The following is a 20,072-nucleotide window of genomic DNA, read 5'->3' on the forward strand; positions in this document are numbered from 1 at the left end:
TTTACCTCCCACAGAGTTAGCCTCTCCTGCCTATCTTCTACGTGTTCCATATTTCCATCCTTGCTGTCAAGTTTAGTTACATAATCTCTTATGCCACCTACCTTTCTCTTACTAACCTGATTATATTTTCTAGAGTATACTTTAACCACTGGGATCCATTGGGTATTGATGAAATCAGCTGAGCAATTGATGACTTAGCTTCAAGTTCTTATTCCACTAATTGAATGATACATATAGGGAAGAAAAATATGCGATAAGATAAAACCTAGAATCTAAAATCTAATCTAGGATAAAATCAGATTATATCTGATAGAGTTCAAACAACTTAAATTAAAATAAAACATTAATCAACTCATAAACAATAAATAACAAACTAACTAATGGGCCTTCCCAAATGGGCTTGGGCTCAAGTCTTCATCTTTCAACGGGTATCCTTCCTCTGCTGCATGTTTTTGGTTTATTTAATATGGTGATATGAATAATCTGAGTTTGTACATTTCAAGTACATTTGAACTGGATCATTTTCTTGAATTCATCAAGGTGTTATGGATTTGATGTTCCCAATATAATTTATTGAGGCTGGTTAATTTTACTTTTATGTTTTAATTTGCCTACCTGTCTTCACTCTTACTTTAAGGACCACGGTATCCTCTTCTCTCATTTCTCATTAATTCACGAGACATGATATCATTTTTTGGGTTTAAAAAAAAAAAAAGCTTAAACAAAACTAATTATTTGTATTGTTGAAAGCCTGGATCTTGGTATTGACTAGAAGCAGTTTTTGTATTTGAGTACACAAAGGTTGTAACCTAGTCTCCAACCCTTTTATAATTTTATTGTGAGTGGTTAGGCTAATTCAGTCATGTGGATTTCATGTCTTGCCTTGACAGGATTGTCACCATACACATATTATATAACAATTTGATCACTGGTGAAAACTCATACAGCAAGCTTTCTTTGGTTGACTTGGCTGGAAGTGAAGGTTTAATAACAGAAGATGATAGTGGGGAACGTGTGACAGATTTGCTTCATGTTATGAAGTCACTTTCAGCGTATGTCTCTCGGTTTTTTTTCGCCCATTCTCCCTTTTTTTTTTTTTTTTTAACGTGAATTCAGCATCATGTTTTAGTTCATTAGTGTTCTTTTCATTATTTGTCTGCTTGAAACTCAACCAGGGGAATGTCCAGCCTGTTGTTTGCTGTGTCAATGCAGTCTGAGGTTTCTTTTATTTTATCTTTAGATATTTTTGTGGTTTCTTCATTTCTTTAGTTGGTGTATTTTTAGTTGGTTAACATTGTCCTTTAATTTTGGCCCCAAAAAAAGAAAAAGAAAAACAGTGTCCTTTAATATCTCTTATGCTGCTTGGGAAATCATTACTGCAAATATTTGGTTGTCAATAACCAGTTGTTTTCCTCTTGTGGCAATAGAAGGCATTGCTCTATTGCTTTTTATCCACAAACTGAAAATCAGTTCTAACATTGATCTTCCTCTTCTCTCTGTTCCTATGTGCTTATCTGTCGAAATTGTCGTTAAAGTTATCTCTGTATTTTTGTGTAGAAAATTCTTAGCATATTCTGTATATTAACATGTTGCTGCAGTTTGGGTGATGTTTTGTTTTCTTTGACGTCAAAGAAGGACGTTATTCCATATGAAAATTCAGTGCTGACAAAATTGCTTGCTGACTCACTTGGTATTAATCTTCTCCTTTCTTCTGTTACATATAATCTTATGGTGGCGTCTGTGGGCTATGTATGCATATGTCTGAGCAATTTGACAAAACGTTGTTTAAACGGAACAAGAAATGTTCGTTTGTAATTGTTATGATGCCAATGCATTCACTTTTACATGGCCTTTTCATGCGAATGAACTGTCAAGCCAACATATAATTATTTTGCCTTGTTCCTGTTATCCATAGTATTCTTGTGACGAGATTAATTTTAAAATCAATCCACATTGGGGGGTTAAGATAATTCTGTAAATACTAAATTTTTAACCATTGTTTTAAGTGAAGTAATTTTTTTTGGGACAAATAAAAGCTAGACTCTGGATCATCCAGAATTTATACTGTGGAACTTGCATCTTCCATTCCATCATGAAGATATACTTTTTAGCCTGATTATGCCGCTGCTGTGCCAGTAAACTGTGGACTATATTAACCAAAATTTCCCGTATTCCTATCCTTTGTATTGTGGACAATCTCGGGTATAAATTTGAACGAGCATTGACAAGATTTACTTGTAGTTATCACCAATAATTATGTTATGGTTGCCATTTTCCTTTGCTGTTTGTCAGAGTGGTTCCAGATACAATATTTCTTTTTCCCTTTTTTTTTTTTTTTCACGTGCATCTTCTTTTATTATGCAGGTGGGAGTTCAAAAACTCTCATGATTGTAAACGTGTGTCCAAATCTTTCAAATGTATCTGAAACTTTATCATCTCTCATTTCTCTGCTAGAGCTCGAAATTCTGTATTAAGCCTGGGAAATCGAGATACAATTAAGAAGTGGAGAGATACTGTAAGTTCTTTGACCCTTTTCCTTCTTTGGAAATAGATTTTAAGTTCCACTTGTTTGCCATATTCGATTTGTTCTACGTTCGTCAGTTTGAGGATTTGTGGTGGCAATTAAAATACTACTTTTTGAAGTTGAACTCTTGTAACTTCATGTTGATAGGCTAGCTGTCACGTGGTCTGGTCCCAATTTGCACTTATTAAGACTTGAACTTGGATTTGCTTGAATAGAACATAGAAAGTAGCGTACATACATAATGTAGGAGCAATTCATATCTGGTCTGGCATTGATCAATCTACATGGTCCTTCATAATGACAATTTTCTATTTCCACTACAAGCTCTGAACTTACTTTGGTGTGGTTACTGCAGGCAAATGATGCACGCAAAGAGTTGTATGAGAAGGAGAAAGAAATCCATGATCTGAAGCATGAGGGACTGGGGCTTAAGCAATCAATTAAAGATGCAAATGATCAGTGTGTCTTACTATTCAATGAAGTACAGAAAGCATGGAAGATTTCTTCTGTATTTCAGACTGAATTAAAGGTGGTTTGGGACAATTTAAGAATTCTATATAGTGACAGCTTACTTATTGATTTGATAAATTTGTTTACTCTGTATGGCATGATTGAATTATGTTAGTCTTTTGGGTAATTCATGTTAATTTCATGCTACACAACATTAGAAGGAGAAAATTTATGCTGCAGTTCAGTATCTCGAGTGATTATTTCACAGCCACAGCCGGAGATTTCTTCAAGGCCACTGTGTACTAAATGATATTCATTTAAACCGTCAGGATGGGTATTAATTTTTCTTCTGTCTTGATCCAGCATTTTTTTTTTCCGGGTTACTCCAAAAACTCAATGAGTTATTAAGCAGGACTTTTTGGTTAACAATTTATCTAAATATTTAGTTTTTGATAGAGTACAATAGTGCTGTGCGATTTATATAGCTGACCCCACCTAGTGGGATAAAGCTTGTAGTCACTACTTCAAAACCCGTGTCATATGTAATTTGTGGAGACTTGAAATCGATACTTTGCACCATGAGATATGACTTGATCCTTTGCAAAGTGTACTAACCTTGTGTTAATACTTGATTGCCAGCTCTGAACATTAGACGATGCTTAAGTACAGCTTGTTGATAAGCAATCTTATTGTTTTTATGTGCTGCAGTCAGAGCATATTATGCTAGCAGATCAGCATAAGATTGAGAGAGAACAAAATGCTCAGCTAAGAAATCAAGTTGCTCAACTGTTACAGTCAGACCAAGATAAAAAATTGCTCATCCAACAGCAAGATTCAACCATCCAAAGTTTGCAGGTTTTGCATGCCTTTTAACGCAATATTTTTTTAGTTCTTGAATTGTTTGTGAAGTCCTATTTCTTTAATATGTTAACAAGTGCTTCTATGTTCTATTTTGAAGTTAAAAATATTGATGATACAAAGAAGAATTTTATCATTTCAAGTGAGATAAATATAAAAATTAATCATTTTTAATGTTCTTGGGCTCTTTGCCTTTTATGTGATGATGAGATAGAATGGAAAGGCAAGGAGTGGAATGGCTAGTGATGTTCCGTTCCATTATGGTCTAACAAGGTAGGGGAGAGTCACTACTGGAATGGAATGTGTTATACATTAATTTTCTACAATTACCCTGAACCCCTTAAAACTAGTGCTTGATTGTGGCAATGTTTTTGTGAAAGTAATAGAATATTACTACACTGTGACCCACAAGTCCCTAGATGGAACCAAGCTTTGATACCATATAAAGCGTTTTGAGAAAGAGAATGGGATACTGTGTTGGACCATACACAGATTTCTTATATCTATAAGCAATGAAAAATATATGGGCACAATGGTGGCAAAAAAATGAGTACAAGGAACCTAGCCAAAAATGAATCTAGATGCTATACATTACTATATACAATGTAGTAATATCTAACCACTCTAACCGGAATTAACCACTTATTGATTCTATTCCTTCTTAAGTCGCTTAGTCTGGAGAAACTCAGGTTTTTGATGCCAGGGTGGTGTCTTGGATTCCTACCTTTGTCATTCCAGTTCATCCTCAATAAAAAAGCTCCCATAAACTATTTTATCCATATTGTACATTCCATTCCATCTCTTGACATCTATCCAAGCACGCCCTTAGCCTTAGATCCGTAGCCAATGAGCAATTTCTTTCTGCATGTTGCCAGGTTGTCTAAGCCTTCTCTGTTCTACATTCATGCAGGATAAGGTTAAAGCCCTTGAAAGACAGTTGCATAAAGCCATTAAATCCAGTGGCACAGGACCAGATTCTGGAACTTCATCCAATGCTAAGGCAGCTGGCGATGGTGTGGATTCTTCTGCTGCAACCAAGAGACTGGAAGAGGAACTCAAGAAACGTGATGCTCTGATTGAGGTTTGGCATATTTGACACGTGTCTGATTGTTGTAGTCTTACACTTCTGTTTGGATAATTGGTTTGCTTTTGTCTACCATTTACAGAATATGTGGTTTAGCAAGTACAAACTTACCGTAAAACCATGGCAATATGTTCTGTATTATATCTTCTAGGCACTAATTGGTTAACATATAGGAGTGCATTTTGCCTACAGTTGGACCTGTGATTCAAAGAAACAATGAAGTCTATAAAGTGTCAAAATGAAATGAGGATCGATTGTATAAATGGATGGTCAGTCTTGTGGCTTGACTGTCCCTAATTAGGGGAAATTTTCTGTGAGATGATATCATCTGTGACCTAGTCATGTATGCATAGGAAAAAATGGTGAGGATGGCTAAAACAGTGTTGGGTTGACGCTTTGGTTTGCATCTTCTAGTATCCTTTCTAGGCTGTAAATATTTGCGTACTTATGCCAATGTATATTGAAAAAGATGCAATAAGTAAGTTCTTAATTTTTTTCGATTTTAGATTCTTTTAGTGCTTGATATTTTGATATGGTTACTATGGTCCTATTGTCTTCTGGTAAGAAGCATAATATGTTGTTTTGCAGAGGTTACATGAAGAAAATGAGAAATTGTTTGATAGGTTAACTGGGAAATTATCTCTGGGCGGGTCGCCTCAGGTAGACAAAATTCACTTCCTACAATAATAACTTTGGTAATTATATCAATCTGCATTATACGAAGAGGAGGATTTTTATTTTCCTGTTTCTTTTTTTAAATATTTTTAATGCATCTAATACAATATGGTCTTTTATTAGGATAATTTACAATCCTCACTCTTTCCTATATTTTTTCCACGGATTGTGCATGCATTACCTGTAACTGAAACTGAATGGTTCAAAAATGTTACATTTGATATGAAGCTGTTGATTGTTAGACTGGTTTCTTCCTGTATGGATCCAACCGGAGAGGTTGTTAATTCTTATTTTACACACGTTTGCATTGTTTCCCTTAATCAGTATCTTATGGTAGCATACCCGAGACTAATATAGATAACCAAACAAAATTGCACTTCCATGATTATTTATATTGATAATCATGCATCTGAGGTATATGTGGTGGTTCTGGCTCTTAAAATTTTTTACTTTATCTTCAGTTGTCAAGTCCGTTATCCATGGGATCAGATAATGTTCATCCTCAGGATATAGGGAGGTATAATTCTATAATACTTCTAGTAAGTCTGGCACTTCTGTTTTGTCTACAAGCATTTGATTATCTGGCTTTATTCTATTTGACTTGAAACAGGAATAAAAGCAACAAAGCTAGAGCTCAATCTGTGGATGCTCTTCCTTCACATTTGGCCACAGAAAAGAATGATGGCACAGTTGCTTTAGTAAAATCCAATCCTGAGAAAGTTAAGTCTACCCTGGCAGGTGAATATCTAACTGCTGCGCTGAATGACTTTGATCCTGATCAGTATGAAGGCCTTGCTGCTATGTCTGATGGTGCAAACAAGCTGTTGATGCTGGTATGCATAGTGATTAGTTTATGGTTTAGTTGGCTGGAACAGTTGTATTTTTAAATGTAGAAATGTTTCTTGTTTCCTTTTTATGCCCTTTTTCCCTCCTGGGGGAGGGTCATTGTTTTCAAAATTCTGAGTTTTCATGTATTATGTCGAGTTGTTCATCTATTTTGTGCGAAGACTTCAGAATTCTATAATCTCTTCTGATTTTTGATGACAATATAAAATGACAAGGGTGTTGGTAAAAGTTTTGTCTGACTTCTAGTGAGTTTGATTACTTTGCATCTTTATAAAGTGCCTTGAGCAAGTTCAAATAGCTGCAGCATGATGATATCCACTTCAGGCTAGGTATTTATTGGGGTTATTCTTTGCATTTTCAGGTTCTGGCTGCCGTCATCAAAGCTGGTGCCTCTAGAGAACATGAGATACTTGCTGAAATTAGGGATGCTGTTTTCTATTTTATCCGGAAAATGGAGCCAAAGAGAGTAATGGACACCATGCTTGTTTGCCGGGTCAGAATCCTGTATATAAGATCTTTGCTTGCTAAATCACCAGAGCTGCAATCCATTAAGGTGACTAACAAGCAGAGGCTGCTTCTTTTTTATGTTCTGATGTGGTTTTCACAAAGTATGTTTTTTCGGTTCTATTCAAGGGCATTCCTGATGTTAAGTTGGTAACACTTGCCCATTGATTTGGAAGGTCTTGCCAGTTGAGTGCTTCCTAGAAAAAGCTAATACTGGACAAAGTAGAAGTTCGAGCAGGGGAAGCAGTCCTGGAAGATCTCCAGTGCAGTATTTTGATGAACAAATCCAAGGATTTAAAGTGAATCTAAAGCCAGAGAAGAAATCCAAATTTTCAACTGTTGTATTGAAGATACGTGGAATTGATCAGGTAGCAGCTCTTATGATATTTTCTCTCTTTTTGCTGCACATAAAACCATACAGAATAACTCAAGGTCAATTAGACTGGAATATTAGGCTATTGAGGAAAGAAGCTGCATTCTCCTCGGACTTCTTTTGAACTCGAATACAATCAAAAGTAACTATTTTCAGTCTCAAAGTTTGATGATCTGTCATTCATTCTTGTAATTCATGATTTCTTTTTGTTCCTTATTTCTTTTTTGGCACCATACTGGCTATGATTCTTCATTGCCTGAACTTCAGGGTCCTATAGATTTGTCACTTGCTCTCTTTACAATTTTTATCGGGAAAAATGTACAGGCGACCTGGAGACAGCAGGTAACTGGTGGAAAGTTAAGGGAAATAACCGAGGAAGCCAGAAGTTTTGCAATTCGAAACAAGGCTCTTGCTGCGCTCTTTGTACATACTCCGGCAGGTGAGCTGCAGCGCCAAGTTAGGTACTGGCTTGCTGAGAACTTTGACTTTCTTTCTGTTACTGGCAATGATGCATTGGGAGGGTCAACTGGTCACTTGGAGCTTCTTTCTACTGCAATCATGGATGGTTGGATGGCTGGACTTGGCGCTGCACTGCCTCCTCAAACTGATGCTCTTGGCCAGCTTTTATTTGAATATACTAAACGTCTGTATACTTCTCAACTTCAACATTTGAAGGTATGCCTAAAGTAATATTATTCGTGATTATCTCTTCAGAAGGAGCACATAATCTGTTCTCGAATGCTTAAATAAACCTTGCTTATTTTGCGACTATCCTAAGAGATGATACATTTGAAGACATTGTCTCTTGACGTGCCTAATATATGCGCGATCCTCATGTTTCATAATCTTAGGAATAAATATTGAATTTTAGAAATTCATTTAAATCGAGATATTTAATGAAAACAGTCTGGGCATGATTCCTGAGTGACTGGTTTAGGTCTGAATTTATTTTTAATCTAGGTGTTCTCATTTTTGGGGAAAATGAAATCTTCTTTCACTGCCGTCTGACCTAAAAGCATGCTCTACATTACTAATCTTTATACTATGTTCTGTCCCTTCACTGTGAAATATTCTCCCCTGTTAAGCTACCATCTGCCTTGTTTTCTTACCTGTTTCAATGTTAGCCTTTATCTGAACCCAGTAATAGCAAAAAGTTGCTCTAATTAAATTATGAGATTATTTTCCTGTATTTTTCTACAAACCAGCCTTGAGATGTTATAATCAAGTTGCTCTGTTGCTGCCTACAAGAGATCTTCATTTAACATGGCTACTTGAATTTTTATGATTTGCTTGATTGAATTGAATGGCGTTGATGTTTATCCTTAAATGGAAAATTTAGAATTCCTGTTTCACTGGTTTCTGTATGCGCATAAGACCTGACTTTTTTGCTTCTCGAATAATGTGTTGGCTATATGTTTTTGGACATTGATTTTCAGGATATTGCTGGTACCTTGGCTGCAGAAGTGGTGGAAGATGCAGCACAAGTATTCAAGTTGCGTTCAGCTCTTGACTCCGTTGATCACAAAAGAAGAAAGGTAATATATGTTTGTTATCTTTTGGTTACCTTTAACTGTATATATTAGCTCCTATTTGCCTATAATCAAGAGTTCATCAGGAGATAAAGTATTAACTCATGCATATTCTGAATGCTTCTGGAGGCCATCTTTGTACAGTTAAAGAGGAAGATATAAAATGCAAGAATTTCCCTTTTGTTACTTTTTTGTGGCCAGAATCTGAAATCATAACTCAAGAAAACTAGAGGGCCTATATTTGCAGGTCTTCACCTCGGTAAAATTGTTGAGGAAAGAATTCACTTAGACATAAGTTCAGATCTTACTGATTGGCAGAAACAGGCAACTAAAAAAGTTTTTTGCATGCGAACCTTAGGCTCTCATTATTGAAATTCAACTTTCATCACTTGCTGATGCAGAACTCACGAAAGCAAATTATCACATGTCTGAATAGTGCTTTTTCAGTAAGATCCAAGCTTTGAAGGTTTATTATGACATTTCTGTTCTCCATTAATAATCTTGGCTTTCTTTGTATTTTTTACTGATTTTTTTCTCAATGGCAAAGAGGGAAACGTGTGAGATGATAAGATAGCATCCCATGGCTGTAGCCTGTTAGTGGTGCTTATTCTGTTGGGCTGCTAATATAGTGAGATACCTTCCTACGAATGTGGTACAAGGGGAAGTAGACAACATTACTCGAGTAATTTTCTCCCCTCCAATCCGTTTGACCTCTCAAAGAAACTCCTCTGCTAGCAGAACATTGCAAATATACAATCCATTGTTAGTGCATAAAGTTCTAGTACTTTCTTCTTTCCCAACATTCTTTTTTATTTTCTTATAACGCTTCTAGGTCTTGAAAGATTTCTCATGTCGATCTATTTGTATTTTATATCAACAAGGCGAAAAGAGTTAGCCCTCAGTCAGTGAACTTTCTATGACTACTTATCATTGAGAATGGATGTTTCATAGTATCATTTATGAATTTTGTAGTTTATAGGTGAAAACAAATGGGGAAAAAAATTCAAATGCATTTCTTTTTCTTACACATATATCATCCTCTGCGTTGCTTTTTACTCAGCAGATTTTGCAACAAATGAGAAGTGACGCTGCTTTATTGACATTGGATGATGGTGGTTCACCTATTCGAAGCCCCCCTACTGCAGCTGAAGATGCACGATTAGCATCTCTCATTTCACTTGATGGCATGTTGAAAGAAATCAAGGTTCTTACTTGCTTGTTCAAAATTATTTTTAAAATTTGAGTCTATTGTTATCAAAATTAAAGTTATTAGTTGAACAGAATATGACAAGACATTCTACACTAAATGCTGTGAGCAAAAGTAAGAAGAGAGCAATGCTTGCTTCTCTGGATGAATTAACACAACGGATGCCTTTGCTACTTGAAATTGATCATCCATGCGCAAAGGGTCTCATTGCAGGTGCTCGCCACTTGGTTGAGGTATGGAATGTTTTTACCTGTGGGGCTAGCTTGTATTTATATTTAGTGGAGGGCCATGGGTCCGATTCCCATTTTGCAAAATTTTTTGTATATAGTATTAAATTTTGATGTTATGTCCCTGAATTCCTTAAACATTTGAACTATTTGACCCATGAATTTACTACATACATACGCAACTTTTTATTATTAGACACCTGGGTCTCACCTTTCGCCAAGTACTGTGAATCCTAAATCTTTCCTCTCTTGTCTAATGAGGCAGTCGACTCCTGAAGTTGATGAAAATATCCAAGATCTATCACATGCTCGCAAGCCTTCAACAGATCTGGGCTCCGGATCCGAAACTGATGTGGCACAGTGGAATGTCCTCCAATTTAATACAGGCACTTCCTCCCCATTTATAATCAAATGTGGGGCAAATTCAAGTTCAGAACTAGTCATAAAAGCCGATTCTCGAGTTCAAGAACCTAGAGGTGGTGAGATTGTGAGGGTTGCCCCTAGACCATCAATTTTGGAAAACATGAGCTTAGAGGAAATGAAACAAGTATTTGCCGAACTACCTGAGGCTCTTAGCTTGCTTGCCCTAGCAAGGACAGCGGATGGAACTCGAGCACGGTATTCTAGACTGTACAGGACCTTGGCTATGAAGGTTCCATCCCTGAAGGATCTGGTTAGAGAGCTTGAAAAGGGTGGTGTGCTGAAAGATGTTAGAACATAGCCCACAATATGGTAAGCCGATGATGAATTATAGTGCGTTGTGTTGATGTTATCTGGGTTTTGGTTGTGTGGCTTTGCGAGTCAGTCTGTCGCGTTTGCTGGATCCTGGGGAGACAATCTATGTACATTGTAAGCGTTATTCTGCCTGCGCCTGTTAGTGTTTTAGTGGTAGTTAGTTCAGTTTTGCCCGGGAGTGTAATTAAGCGGTGTATGTATTTCTCAAGCAACCTGTAAATATGTTCTGATACGAATAAGTCTGAATAGAAATTAAGTTCTCAATTACTCAAGTCAAATATCAAAAGATGATTGTCTGTACATGCTGGTTTTTGCTGATGAAAGAGCTATTTATCGCATGAGTAATTGAGTCTTGGTGGAAATTAGTTTTTTTTTTTTTTTTGGGGTAGAAATCAGGTTTTGCTCGCTCCTGAAATTTGAAATGGGTCATAGGCGGGTTTCTTCTTCTTGTTTTTTTTCAAATAGCTTCTCAATTAAAAATAGATGTTGAGTTCCTTCATTATTTGAATATGCTGGTTGGTGGTCAGATTTCTATTGTATGGTGTTTATGCTTTTAAATGATGTTTTAATTGAAGGATGATATTTGAAGAATGACCATATTTTCTTAAAATATTTGGAATTAATGGAAAAAGTGAAAATTTTTGCTTAAGCTTATATTATCGTAGTATTTTATATTTGTAAGATTGTATTTTCAAAATTATATAGAAACCACATAATGGAAGATGAATTTAAATTCAAAATAGGAAAGTTTGAACGAAGTGATGAAGCATGAAAATGAAAATGAACATGGGAACAAAATTAGATCAGGAGTTAGAAAATGTAACAGAACAAATAGTAGAAAAGTTGGTTTATTATTACATACAGATTTATATGTTGTAAGGTCGGTGTGTGGAAAAAACATAAAAGAGACTTTTAATCAACATTTTTGTTCCCAATTCCTCCAACGTAACTCAGCCTATTTTCCCCCCACTCACTACATTATAATCATTTTCGCTAACAAGTTTATTGGTAGGATGAAGCAATAAATTGATTAATTCTAAATGTTATATGTAGCTATCATATTTTAATATCGCAAACAATGACATTTGAAATGTAATCACAAGTTAATAAAATTCCAAACACTTGAAGCCATAAAATATATGGCAAAGAAAAACACATGAACATAATTTGCATAATAACAACAATTTATTCTTTTCAATAATGTCATGTATAATTTGCTTTTGACATGTAGAACTATCTTTGTACATTTTATTTTCTTTACAAACTTTACATGTATGTTGCAAGTCTAAGTAAATACATAATTGAGCTCTTCATACATGACACAAATACGCATCAGGCTATTTTTTGGCTTTTGGGGATAACACTGCACAATACAACTTTTGAATTTTGGCTTTTAGATACAGCATTGCATAGGATAGCATAAACTTTACATGCTTTGCCTACGTACTTCGCTTTAATGGACACTTTTTGATTTTTTTTTTTTTTTACACGTCTAGTTTTGAAACTCGAGTGGTTCTTTGTTTTATTTTCTAATTTGGTTGGTGCCACAATTTCATCGTCTCGCCACGTTAGGTTGTTATTGATGAACGAATTAGCATAGATCAAAATAAAAGGAAATTTCGAAGATCTTCTTGAGGACTCAAAACACTACAAATTGTCCTGAGAATATGCAGGGAATGTTTTGAGGATCACTAGCTCATAGTCAAAGAAATAAATCCTTAATTAAGAGAATGTTCCTTCTCAAATTATTCATGAGAAGAAGCTTATTTAAATCTGCTAACTGTAATGGCAAGAGGAAGTTTCTAAGATTATTTCAACTTACGTATGATACAAGTTAGGGAATCAGACTTCATATCTCTCATCAAAAGTTATGTTTGGAATCTTTGTCATCTTGTGTGAAACACTAAATTACTATCAAATATTAAACCGCGTTCAATTTACGGGGGAAAACGACGGACTCATTTTGCCAAAAGTCAAGATCATGGGCTTCATCTAACCGTCGCCATGAGAGAATCATAAAAAATGAATTTATGAATATACGAATCCAATCTATGAAAATAAAATCACGAATCAGCTTACCTTTACGATGAGGTTCCAATTGACCCACAGGAGACTTCAGGAAAATGACTAACGCAGTATTGAAGCAAAACAATCCCCATATCCAAGTACTTTCGTCTCATTACGCAAAAACGCGTCTTCTCGAGCTACCACTGCCACCTCAAAGCCTACCCCTCTCCTTCCATTATTAGTTCACACATACTCTCCAGAATCTCATCATCATATATAATAATCTGATCTCGCGGCTTTCTCAGCCACCATGATGTTTAAGATTAATATCCATCCAAAAGTATGGAGATTCCTAGGTTTCGTGTCAAGTGTAGTTGGATTCGTCTGTTATGCCTTCAGCCCCTCATTCCGCGACCTGTTTGGACACTGGACTTTGTTCAGCATCGTATTGTACTCCACTCTGAGCACCATATTCTCCATCTTGACGCTGTTGGTAAACAAGTGTCCCCAGTTCTCTAAGGTTTTCTTGCTGAAAGCACACGTTGGGTTTCTGGCTCTGATGCTCACCTCTCTCTATTCTTTTTATGAAGACCGAAGCAAACAACATGGGGAAGACGAAAAGGGACGAAGGAACATGTTGAGCCTTGTCTCCTTTGCAGCATTTGCCTTCATGTCGGTCTGCTTGTCTAAACAAATCCAACCAGAATTTGATCTGGGTATGTCCAATTTTTTCCTGGGATGTCTCATCGTCGCGGCCATGAAAATGAATATTAAGGTTGCTCTCGGTGTATCAGCGTTGTTCTATGTGCTCATCACTGTTCGTTCCTGTTGGGATTCCCAGACGGGACTGCTCAATCTTGGCGATACAGAACGTGAAGTCATGCGGACTCTTGCTGATAATAATGGTGACGAAGAAGACCACATGGAAATGCCGAGTTTAGATAACGATGGCCAAAAGGGATTGGATGCGGTTGTGGAAATTCAAGAAGAAACTGGATGTGACAATATTGATGAATTGGATACATGGTTTCAAGCTTTTCAGGGCCCAGCAAGTTTCTCCTCTCCTTTGTGATGGATGGGAATGGGATTTCAAAGTTAGGCCTCATTCAGTTGGATCAGATCGGCCCAGTTCGTAGCCACTTCAGGCCCAATCTCTTCTCTCTGATCATAAATTCTTTTCGTAACATATTTTTTCCATTAGTTTTTTGGTTTGTTTTATTTCACATAATGCACTTTGTGGAATGTTGACACGGTAAAAAAAAAAGCTAGAGCAAAACAAAAACTTCAAAATCAGTTGATAGCTTGTAAATCCGTGTTAAGGTAGGAGGATCTTTGTTAAGAGAATACTAACTCATTTATACTCTCTCAAATAACAATAAAACAATTAAGTGGAGAGATACTGTAAGTTCTTTGACCCTTTTCCTTCTTTGGAATTAGATTTTAAGTCCTACTTGTATGCCATCTTCGATCTGTTTTAATTTCATCAGTTTGAAGATATTTGTCGGCAATTTGAAATATTACTTTTAGAAGCTGAACTCTTGTACCTTTATGCTGATGGCTGATAGGCTAATTGTCGCGTGGTCTGGTCCCATATTGCACTTATCAAGACTTGAACTGGGATTTGTTTGAGGAAAAGATAGAAAGTAAGATACAAACATAATGTTGGAGCAATTCATATCTGGTTTAGCGTTGATCACTTTTGACAAGGTCCTTCATGATGACAATGTACCATTTCCCATTACAAGAAAAGAGTTGTTTGAGAAGGGGATGGAAATCCATGATCTGAAACATGTGGACTGGAATTAAAGCAATCAATTAAAAATGCAAGACTTGTTTGGAATGGTAATTGGAACCCTTAAAAACAGCTTTTTAATTACAATTTATAGAATACGAGATAAATATGTAATGATAGTTTTATTTCGATTTACGTGAATATACTTATAAGTCATTATTTTGGGTTTTGCTTCAAGGTGGCTTTTTCTCAAAAGCCTATTTGCTCTGACGTGAATCCAAAAAGTCCCTCACCTAAATAAACTACCAAGTCACGTTTTGCGCTACTTTTCAAGGCACGTTTTGCCCTCCCAACAGTGTTCCAAAGACACCCGTATGCAGCTCCAATAAAGCACGCAAATGATCAGCTTGTCTAAACTATTCAATGAAATGCAGAAAGCATATTCTTTCGCATTTTGAGATAGATTTAAAGGTGGTTCTGGACAACTTCTGAAATCTATGTATTGACGGCTTGCTTGTTGATTTGATAATTTTGCTTACTTTGCATGGTATTTGAGTCATACTAGTCTTTTGGGTAATTCGTGTCAATTTCATGCTAGAATGAGAACATTTATGCTGCAATTATCGAGTGATTATTTCACAGCCATAGGCAGAGGCTTTATCTAGTCCACTGTGCATCAAGTAATATTCATTTAAATCATCAGGATGGGTTTTAATTATCTTTTCTTCTTCGTCTTGACCCAACGTGTTGTTTTGTTTTTTAGTTGGTGTTACTCCAAAAACTGGGCCATATGTAATTTTTTGAGACTTGAAAATATATATTTTTCCCCATGACTTATGACCCATTGATTCTTTGCAAACCATACCAACCTTGTGCAACACTTGATCGTGAGCTCTTAACATAAGACCATGCTTAAGTACAGCTTGTTGATAAGCAATCTTATCGGTTTTGTAAGCTGCGGTCAGAGCAGATCAGCATAAGATTGAGAAGGAACAAAACGCTCAGCTAAGAAATCAAGTTGCTCAACTGTTACAGTCAGACCAAGATCAGAAATTGCAGATTCAACCATCCAAAGTTTAGCTGGTTGAGCATGCATGCTAATATGCTATCTAACACTATTCATTTTTAAGTTCTTGAATTGTTTGTGAAGATCTATTTGCTTAGTGTGTTAATAAGTGCTTCTATGTTCAATTGAAGTTAAAAACATTGATGATGCAAAGAAGAATCCTAACCCTTTAAGTTGTCTAAGCCTTCTCTGTTCTATATTCATGCAGGATAAGATTGAAGCCCTTGAAAGACAAATGCATGAAGCCATTAAATGCAGTGAAGATATTTATCAAGAAGCTCGAATATTAGTACCTCCGATTTTTAATATAAAATTTCATTTGACTTTTATCTTAATCCTAAATATAAGACTCCAATCCATTTTGTCTCTCATACTTATTTATTTTTTCCAAGATAGTCGTTATAATTAGATAGTTCTAACTAATGCACTTGATTAATAAGAACATTTTAGAAAAAACAATACCTAGTTACTACAAATAACCAACTTAACTAATTTTTTTAATCTACTCAAATTAGTCAACTAGTTATTATATTAAGAATTAGATATAGTATTTACTAAATCCAGTGAAGATAGATCAACATTTGGCACAGAGCCAGCAAATTTTGGAGCCTGCTGTGTGTGACGGGGTTCAAATTCTTCAAGAACTTCACCCTAATGTTCGAGCTAAGCCAACTCATTTTGGATTTGATTTAGTTTACTTTGTTTATTATTTGTTTTGTTCTTGGGCTTTTGGCCTGAACTCTTCCCCTTCAAGTTAATCTTGCCTCTCTACGGTGAAAAAAAGTTGAAATTGTTTTTCAAAATAACATGCTAAACCTTCATATTAAACATATAAGTAGTTTTGTTTTGGGTCAAGAGAGTTTCATGTTTTAGGCTTTGAGGTTAAGAGAGTTTAAATATAAAAGATATTATTAAAGCACTAATATTTAGAAAATACTACTTCTTTTCATGTACTATATACTCGGGAATATGCTGGAAAATTACAGAAGAGAGCCTTGGAAATTCTTGTTTGATTAAAAGTCAAGTTGTTTCTACACACTCAGGTTTAAATCTCAATCCACATTTGATACTAGTAATAAAAGAAGAAAAAAATTACATATATAGTTCCAGCATAGCATGGACATACATGAGTTTTTATTTTATATGACGTAAAAACGGTCAAGTTACATATTAAATTTCAACCTATGATTGTAATTAACTCTAAATAAAAAGTAAATTAGATAGAATGTGAAAATCACAAATAACAACAGATTTTCGTAAAAATAACTGATTTAGCTATAAATGGAATCAGTATACGAAAGTGACTAGTGAAAGTTCAAAATTTGTTAGGGATAGTATGTAGTGAAATAGAGAATATAAACAAACATTCAGTGGGCAAGATAGATCATACCACCTGCAATAAAAACTACCACCTTCGATCCTAATTATAAGAACCAGTTGATTAATTTGATGAGATTAAGGAAGTAAGTTGAGTTAGTTATTTCTCCTAAATAGGTGTTATCTTTCCTAAAATATCATTGCTAATCAAGTGTCTTGACTAGAACTACAATTATTAGAAGGATTATCTTGGAAAAAATTGAGTAAAGATGAGAGACAAAGTAAATTGGGGTCTTATATTTAGAATCAAAATAAAAGTCAAATAGGGTCTTATATTAAGGACCGGAGGTAGTATATAATAGAAGTAATTGTTACTCCTCCGGTCCTAATTATAAGACCCAATTGACTTATTTGAGGAGATTAAGGAAGTAAGTTAAGTTGGTTATTTATAATAAATAAGTGTTGTCATTCCTAAAATATCCTTGCTAATTAAGTATATTGGCTAAAACTATCATTATTAGAAGGATTATCTTGGAAAAAATGCATAAATATAAGAGACAAAATGGATTGGGGTCTTATAATTAGGACCAAATAAAAAGTCAAATGGGGTCTTATAATAAGGACCGGAGGAGTATTTAATAATTATGACGAAAATATTTTATATGTGTGTGAAATGATAAAATTTATGTCAAGTTGTTTATATTCATCAAGTCAAATTCATATGTAGCTAGTCCCCAAAAAAAAATTCAAATTCATATATAAATTTATAAGTGTAAATACATATTTTAACAAATAATAATAAAATAATTAGTGTTCATATGATAATTTATAAATCTTAATTTAGTTAATATCGATATTTACAAGTATTTATAGGTGAATTTACAAACATCCATATATATTTTAACAGTTAATAATAGAAAAATTATTAATCATAATTAAAAAAAATGAAAAGAGGAGTCAGTCGGTAAGGTTTGGTTGGATGTTACGTAGAATTTTAGAAAAAGGAGCTTTCTATTGTTGTGGAGGGCGTGAACACTGGGATGAAATGTGAACAATAGGATAATGAGCAATTATTATATTAAAAAAAATCAGGAGAAAGTGGGGCCGTGGGGGAGATAAAATAATTAAAAAATAAGGAATTGGTGGGGGATGCGCAATAAAAGAAAAGCGCGCTGTTGCGGGGCCCATGGCTAAGGCCTGCCCCAGATGGCACCTAGGACAGGGAGGCCCCGGCATGACGGTCTCATCTGGATGCTTCCTAATTAGGGGACGCGTGGATCTCCCTCAGCACACTTCCCCTCTTCCCGCCATCTCCACAGCCAATCCATTTACCCCCCCAGCCCCAACCCAACCCAACCCGCTATCCCCAGGAGATTGAAGAGGCAGACGAGAGGAGAGGCCCTCCCTGCTCTTTCGTAACCAATCAAACCATTTCATTTCCATTCCTCACAAAATTTGTAGCTCCAGGCTGACCGGCCAATTAGGAATAAAAATGTAGCCGTAACCGTCATGAGGTCATTAACGTTGACACACTCAAAACCCCTCATGCTTGACCGGCGCGTGCCCCCTTCGCCCCCCTTGACTCTGTCTTCTATTATTACAATTAATGTTCGCGGACTGGCCCCAAGCCCCATATATTTGGAAGCACTTGAATTTTCAAAACGACTTTTCTAGCAAAATTTGATTATAATGTATAACTATAAATACCGCCCTCTGATTTTTTTAAAGGAAAAATGATAAAAGTAATAGTCAAAATTGTAAAATCCTAAATAAGGTTTTTTTAAATAAGAATTAAAATGTTGTAACAAATCTTGATTTGAGTTTTTTCAATTTTTAAGGTTTTTATTTGTTATTTTTACTTTTTTACATTAGAAAGTTATAACCAAAATTGAACTTATAATTTCCTACTTACTCAACAGCTTTCGTGTTAGTAGACTACGAATCCATTAGTTAAAGTAGATGATTTGAGCATGTGCATTGAATTAATTTATTTTATGTAATTTTGTAGCATACAAAATAAATATATTTAAAAAGTATTATTTTATAAAGCATACAAGAATTTCTTTCAATTTATTGCGGGAGTTTTGAAATTTCTGAAGGGAAAGTATATAATTGGGGGGAAATAGAAAAGAAAGAAGAAAAGATGAGTGAGAAAATCCGAGAAGATTTGGAAACAATAAAAGATACTTAACTATTAATGAGATAACAGGGAAATATTTTGTTTAATTTTAATTTATTATTATTTTTTTATCATGAATTGTCATTTGTATTTACTTTTATAATTTTGAAATGTTCTCTCTTATAGTAACTCTCGTTTTATAAGCATATTATGAATTGAATAAAATGAAGTTTTATTCTTTACTTATATTTCTCCTCTCTTTCTATGCATCTAATTTTTTTCTCTCCTCTCTTTAATCCCTGATCTGCATCAGTAATCCTTGATGAATATTGCGTCCAAACACAAGAATTCATGTTCTGGAGCTGCCGTCATCTTTGTTTGAAGCAACATATCAAACCCTTTTTATTTTTCATATAAAGAGGTTTCACATAAGCGGCAACGACTTTGATCCCCCGTTAAATTAAAAGATCCCGCTTGGCATCCACCTCTGGACCTTTAGCTATGAACTGCACCTCCACCGTCGGTCAATCCCACTTGCCACAGCTAAAGGCCTCATCACCTTCTTTTTTTTTTTTTAAGAAAAAACAAAAATGAAAATTGTAACCGCAGGACCGATTTGCGAGTGTGAAAAAAGAAGAGGGCGTGAAAGACCTAGTGAATGGAAGGGCCCCACTAACGCGTGAAATTCGGAACGATATGTTTACAATTCGCAGCGTCCGTAATCGCGTGAGATATCAGTGGGCCCCACTGCTACGGCCAGCTTCTGCCTTCCTTCTTCATCGTTCCGTATAAATTCCTTTCCCCTCTCTCATTCTTCTC

General features: G+C 35.4%; 1 protein-coding gene and 1 pseudogene across 1 annotated transcript; both read left to right on the forward strand.

Annotated features, from left to right (window-relative positions):
• Positions 1 to 792: 792 nt before the first annotated feature.
• Positions 793 to 11,353, forward strand: LOC114741324 (kinesin-like protein KIN-14B; annotated as a pseudogene).
• A 1,976-nt stretch (positions 11,354 to 13,329) lies between these two features.
• On the forward strand, positions 13,330 to 14,091 carry LOC114741323 (uncharacterized). The gene has a single exon (XM_028929575.1). The coding sequence runs from the start codon at positions 13,330 to 13,332 to the stop codon at positions 14,089 to 14,091; it is 762 nt and encodes a 253-aa protein (XP_028785408.1).
• Positions 14,092 to 20,072: the final 5,981 nt, after the last annotated feature.

Source organism: Neltuma alba, unplaced genomic scaffold (genome assembly GCF_004799145.2).
Source record: "Neltuma alba isolate B1F8T4 unplaced genomic scaffold, ASM479914v2 tig00003349_pilon, whole genome shotgun sequence".
Taxonomy (NCBI): Eukaryota; Viridiplantae; Streptophyta; class Magnoliopsida; order Fabales; family Fabaceae; genus Neltuma; species Neltuma alba.

Bases quoted from the DNA above. Each gene is read 5' to 3' on its own strand.
- LOC114741323 (XM_028929575.1), top strand. From the start codon at position 13,330: ATGATGTTTAAGATTAATATCCATCCAAAAGTATGGAGATTCCTAGGT.